Genomic DNA, 6,896 nt, shown 5'->3' on the forward strand with positions numbered 1-6,896 from the left:
AGCATTTTATTGTGTTTATTTTATGATATAATTTAGTTAAATTTAAAGTTTTTTTCATTAATAATAAAATCCTTTGTAAAATATTATAAAACATTTTGGCTTTAAACATTTAGGAAAAATATTATACAAAAATATATGGTGGCTCTCCCGCATTTGGAAACTGAGTCGTTGGTCTGGTTGGGTGCCAATAGTTCCGATGACTGATCTACTAATTTTAATAGTTTATGCTTGTCACACAAAACATTTAAAAATGTGCATAAAATAATTTATATTTAAAATAATGTTTTACCGCAAAATAAACTAAGCGTAAAAAGGTAGTAAAAGCCTTCAAGACACCTTGAGCGATGTGTTATAATTTCATTCAAATTCTGAGTTCTGATAGCCGCCACTATACTAGGATTCTTGTCTCTGTACCAAGAAAAGCACAACCTATCTGATCATCCCACTTTGTTTTTTTAAACTGGCTAAAGCTTTCACGACCCGTCAACGCCTACCAGATAAGAAAAGCAATTGAAAAAGATAAAACAAGTAAAAAAGAAACATCCCTGACAACCTGCTATTTCTTGTCAGGAATTTTTCTGTGAAATGCAGTTTGTTAGATTCTTCACCTTTTTTTATTTTTATTTTTATTATTATAGAGTCCGGATGTATGTTATGCATTAACAATTTTGTATTTGAAAAAATTTTATCGAAAATTAAAGGATTTGTCAAATTTTTTTCAATTTTTAATAAAACTTTCAAGAATGGTATGTTATATTGTGTGCCTTTAAACACACATTAATAATATTATTCTTTATATCATATAATATTCCCTATTTTTTTATACTAGTATAAGATTTTAGAGACAAAATCATTTATGGGATTCATCCCACATTTCCAAAAGATACTTCTGGGACAAAATCATTTATGGGATTCACCCCACATTTCCAAAAGATACTTCTGGCACTTGCTACAGCAGCTGCCATTAACATACAACAAATCTGAGCCTGCCCTTTTGGTTCTTTTGATCTTGGACCTTTTGGACCCTTCTTCTCTGCCACCAGTCTCACCAATGTGCTTAAGGTTGTGCCTGTACTCCATTGCTACCTGCTCAAATACTTCAACCTCGAACATGTTAAGCTTTAGCTTTGGTTTCATGTGATCTCTTACATATGCAAAAGCCAACTGATCTCTTGGGTTAAAAGCTTCCAACTCATTGAACATTAGGCAGGAAAAGAGGTTGCTGCTCAATTCATGTTTCCTTAAGATCATAGCACTATCTGGTACATCTGAGAAAAAAAAAAAAACTCAAAAAAATCAATAATACATAATTTGTAAAAGAAAATATTCTAATGTTTCTGAAAATGAAATCCATGATTTAAATCTTGTTCCCCAATTATCGAGTCATAATAAATACATATACAAAAGAGACATCATATTGGCCATGTATTTGATAATAAGGAGAGAAAATTTAAAGACACAATAAATTTGACAAAACTTTTCATAGTTGTAAATGTGGTATAATGTTAGTGATAAATTTTTTTTTTTAAATGATATCTAATTAGCCTAAATGAGAATTGATAAAAACATGTCAACTCAATTGTTGTGAAATTTTATGTATACTCATAAGAAATATTAGTTTGTATGGGCATTTAACCTACAACATGGGATAGAATAGTCTAGAATTCATGGGGGAATAAAAAGAAAAATATAAGAAAAACTTTAAAATTGCATAAAATGATATAATTTGTGCCACAAATGTTTAAGTGACCGATTGTAAATAGTGGAGAAAGAATGATGAATTCACATGAAAATGACATGCAATTATAGTCTGATACTTAAGATAACTGTGATCAAAATTGTAACAATTTATATAGTATTAGAATTACTGATAATATAAATAAACAAAATTTGTGTGAATACGTCTGCATGTGAGATACTCAACCACCATAGTTTAGAAAACTGTGACTGTGCCATTTTTTTTTTTTTGCTGAATAAAAATCTTATTGAATAGCAACAGATACAGAGTCCTGGGGTGCCTCAGCCAAGATCACATTAACAAAACTTGGAAGGCCAAAACCCAGATCAAAAGAACCAAACAAAGATTGGTTTAGGGACCAATTGGCAAGCACATGGGCAGCCTGATTAGCCTCCCTATGAACCCAGCTAAAAGATACATGACTATAATCACTAATTACATTCTTAAACGAGTTAACAAAATTCAAAAGTCTCCAAGGAATTAGATTCCCATCAGCTTTAATGGCATCTATACAAACTTTAGAGTCACTCTCTATAACATAATTACAAAAAGAGAAGTTAATAGCAATATGAACAGCTAATAAGATGGCAACAATGTGAATATTTTTATGGACCACACTTGGATCAGCTGCCAATAAGGACCACCCATCCGCAGTGCACATTTCTCGATTTCATGACCTTCGATTATTTTTAAACAAAAATCGTACCTATTACTAAATCCTTAAATTTCATGCAACTTTTAGAATATAGTTTGAAAAGATGCCTAAATTCTATAAATTGTACCTTTCCCAGTTCTTGCCCTGACGTTGATAGAAAATCTAATTATAATTTATTTGTTTATTTCGCCAAATATATTTACTGAGATATTTCTTCAGCCTTTTTTTTTTAGGCTTTGATAATTATCTATTCTTTCTAGCAAGTCTATGAACACAATAATTTATATATATAAAATATAATTATTAACATAATTTGTAATTAGTGTATAATAAAAGTGGTATTAGTGGATACATATAACGTTACTTTTATCTTAACAAATTTTATTAACAATTGTAAAAGTAATTGTGTCTACAACATTACTATTTTCTAAAGCTTATTTAATCTTTCACACAATTATTAAAATAGTTGAAATGGGTGCTTGAACTAGAAAAAGAAAGCTGTTTTAATCTTTCACACAATTATTAAAATAGTTGAAGTAGGTGCCTGAACTAGAAAAAGAAACAGTTGTGATACACTCCAAGACTAACTTCAAGGACACCGACCATTTTTATTTTCTGACCTTGTCTTATAGAACCTACCCATAAAAACAATTAGACCAGTCACCTAACAAATTTTTTAATTTTTTCCACAAATGTTAAAAGTCAATAAATTATAATTGATACATAATAAAAATGATTTTTGTAATTAAAATGATGTTACATCATTAATTCAAGTGAAAGTGATGTTGTCCTCAACAAAAAAATACCAACACAATATCCTTGGATTCATATATACACAAATGGCCAATGAACACACCAACTTGCACTCATGTCCGGACACACAAATGCAAAAACAGCTGAAATCATGAGGTGGAGATACAATTTCAAAGTGAAAATCATGTCTTTCATCTCATAATTTCAGTTTTTGTTGGACACTTGTGCGTTTGTCAACAGGTTTTTCTCTACAAATAATACGAAATATATGCCAGAGTAGGTAAACCCCACAAGAGTGACCTTTATACAGAATCATGAAAGAAGGGTATTAAGGAAACTTCACGCATACAACAAAACACCCCGACCCCACTACCTTTTATACGCAGTCATTTTTGGATTCTGAAAACAGACTGAACAGTGGAGTTGGGACTTACCTACGTTTGAGCCTCCACCAGGAAAGATCTCATAGGTTATAGCTTCTGAATGATCAAAACAAAGTCATGTACGATCTTTGAAGTTATCATCTAAGGGAGGAAGCTAGCTTTTAGCCGAAATTGAAGTTATCATCTAAGGAAGCTTTTAACCTAACACACTTTGAAGGTGGATTTTATAAATGATCTGGGTGGACCCGTTACAACTAGACCTAACGGTCAGACTTTAATAATTCTTATACTACAGCTCATCACATTAAGGAAACGCCTCATCAACATCTACTTTGTATTTCCCAACCATATTGGATTGAAATAACTCTCATATTTCAGGCCCGTGAACCTTTTCATTTCCTTAAAACTTAGCTTTGAAGGCACGTAACACAATTTGAAATGATAAATCATCATGAGGTTTCCAACAATATATAGTTTCAAAACAAATAATCAAGCCAAAGTGCAACAAGAAAACAATTAAATATATTAATATTGTGATACCTGATGTATAGGGGAGCTTCTTGCGACTCCATGGCCGCAACCCATTGTCACAATATGTCTCCATTTGGGTCTTCAAGGCATCAACATCCCACCATTTCTTCCACCTTGCTGTTGCCATTGCTTCATCCATGGTATGAACATAGAATGGATGTTTGGATATGGCCATATCCGCATTCTCGGATACAATTAATGTATGAATTAACAATAATGGATCAATTATTAGCTGCAGCTTCGCGTCTATCCAAATGCTGAATTTGGTGTTTGGGAAAAGCCTATGGACTAAATATTTAGGTATCACTCCGTTCATGGCTGGATTCTCATATAAGTCCTTGCTTAAAACTCTAACGATTCTCCATACGCCTACCTTATGTTGGGGGGATTCTTTTGAAATTACTTTGTGGTATTCAAGCCCATTGAGGGTAACATCATCTATGAACATGAAGAAACATACGTTATCTAAGGTTTTGGATCCTAGGCCTTTCGGCTGTCGAATTTTGTCGTGGTCATTGAAGATTGCCGAGACTACAACTACTCCATTACAGCTTTCCATCTCAACTTGATCTGAATTTGACACAAAAGAACACAATTCAAACAGACTTGTATCAGTTATATCAAGAAAAAATTGAATTTTTTTTAATGAATTGTGTTCCATGAATTGAGCAAAATTCAAACAGATATCAGCTGATAGGAAAAGAGAAAAAAAGAAAAAGAAAAAAAAAAGAGCTGAATTCCCGAGAATTATGGTCAAAACTAACCGTAATTACTAATCGGAAATTTCTTCAAGAATCCACAAGGAACTTCTAAGCTAGAGTTTTCATGATCAAAATAAGAAATCCTTTTCTGGGTACTAAAATTCCCACCAAAACTATCAGCCTGTCCCTGCATATAACTCAAAACCGGCGAAGCCAACGAAGAATTCCTACACAAATCTCGGATCTCCTTCAACACAGTCCAATAATCTGAAAAAAAACGAAAAACAAAAACGAAAACCCATTACCCCAAAACAAAAATTACAGTCATTGAATGCAAAAATTCAAAAAAAAAAAAATGGAGGGCACGTACCTGTGAAAAAGACAGGGGAGGAGCAAGTGGAACGATGGGTTGGGAGGGCATACTTGTGTTCTCCATAGGAAGAAGGATAAGAAAAGAGAGGGGTCTGGAGGGGATCGAAGGGAGAGGATCTGAAGAGGCATTTGGATTGAAATAGAGAGGTGTAGAGAGCGAGAAAGAGAGCGGTGAAGAGGTAAAACAGAGAGAAACAGAGGAGCTTTGATTTGAAGAGGAGAGGTGTAGACGTTGTTACCTTCCCCATAAAGTGATATCTCATCATTTTCCACGCCTTATACTTTAACTACTTACTTACTTTTTGTTCTTTCCTTTCTCTAGTTTTTGCACTTTTGGGATCGTCATCTCCAAGTGTCAGGTTTATCATAGGAGTTTTGTATGTACCGTCTGTTGAAGAAGCCAACGATGTTTGCGAATGACGTGTTTGGGTCTCTCCAGAGATATATATTATAAGCTCAGTTGGAAATGCACTGAAAGCTTTAGAGCATTCTTATTAAAAGTTTCAAATCTAAATATGCTATTTCTTAGCACCTGATTCTGAAAAAGTACACTAAATAAAGTGTGTTATTCTTAAAAATTTTAGCATCTTAGCTACAGTATGTCATCTTTGACATCTTACTATAGCTGAAATCTTAAATAAAAAATATTTTATTATTTGTTGGGTTGAGAAAGAGAGTGAGAGACATCGGAAGAGGGAGACAGAGGGAGAGGAAGAATAAGAAATAATATTTAAATAAAGTGGTAAAAAAAATAGAAGTTCGATGTTAAATGTATTGTAAAGTGAAGTTTTAAATATTATAAAGTGATTTTTTTAATTGGTAAATGCTAAAATTTTTAAAACTTTGGATAGGAATGCTCTGAGTCTCCTATCTGTAGGGGAAAAAAAGGAAATGTTACGTGAAGGTACATTTACAATATTTTCTGATATTGATGGGCATGTGATTGATGGGACTATGGTATAATGTCATAGCAGAAAGAAATTCTAACCCATGATTTCCAATAATTTGAGGCCTTGACGATTCACTACTATTTTTTTTATCAATTATGATGATGGCCAACAAAAAAAAAAAAAAAAAGAATAGAAGAAAATGAATATATATATATATATATATGGTGCAAATGTAACGCTTGAAGTTTGTTTTGTTTTATTTGTTTGCTACACCTACATGCATATTACTATTTATGGGTACATTTTTATTTAATTTATTTTTTTGAGATAGTTTCAACCTATAGTGACCGTTTCTGTTAATAACTTTTTATCATTAGATCAAGACATTAATTAATTTTTGGTGTAGGCGAGAATTGAACCCAGATCTTTTATTCAACAATAAAAAACTTTACCAATTGAGCTAGCTAGAACCTACATGTGTATATTTTTAATTAGTTTTTTCATGAAAGTTTACAAAATTATAGTTTACTTAAAACAAAATACGGTTCTATCTTTTCCATAATAATAATAATAATAATAATAATAATAATAATAAGGATCTAACAAAAAAGAGTTAGGTCCATAATGCTTAGGTTGGCAAACTGTGAACAAATTCAAGTTTAAAACAAAGTTTCTGAATAGCCTAAGAAAAAGAAAGCTTTTGTTTTCTTGACACTTCTTTCGACAGTTTGTCTATTTATCGAGATCAGTCTTGAGAACTTGTTGGTCGATTAGGAATTGTGAATCTTGATTCTCAACTAGACTCATTAAGTTGGGCCATTCATACACACACACACACACACACACACACACACACACACACACATATATATA

The 6,896-nt window shown here is 32.3% G+C and overlaps 1 protein-coding gene across 1 annotated transcript; it reads right to left on the reverse strand.

Annotated features, from left to right (window-relative positions):
- Positions 1 to 765: 765 nt before the first annotated feature.
- LOC142634358 (alkaline ceramidase TOD1) lies at positions 766 to 5,554 on the reverse strand. Its single transcript, XM_075808655.1, has 5 exons — positions 5,132 to 5,554; positions 4,825 to 5,028; positions 4,070 to 4,630; positions 938 to 1,268; positions 766 to 889 (listed from the first exon to the last, which is right to left on the reverse strand). The coding sequence occupies exons 1-5, from the start codon at positions 5,397 to 5,399 to the stop codon at positions 826 to 828; spliced, it is 1,428 nt and encodes a 475-aa protein (XP_075664770.1). The 5' UTR covers positions 5,400 to 5,554; the 3' UTR covers positions 766 to 825.
- Positions 5,555 to 6,896: the final 1,342 nt, after the last annotated feature.

Source organism: Castanea sativa, chromosome 5 (genome assembly GCF_040712315.1).
Source record: "Castanea sativa cultivar Marrone di Chiusa Pesio chromosome 5, ASM4071231v1".
In the NCBI taxonomy this organism is placed as follows: Eukaryota; Viridiplantae; Streptophyta; class Magnoliopsida; order Fagales; family Fagaceae; genus Castanea; species Castanea sativa.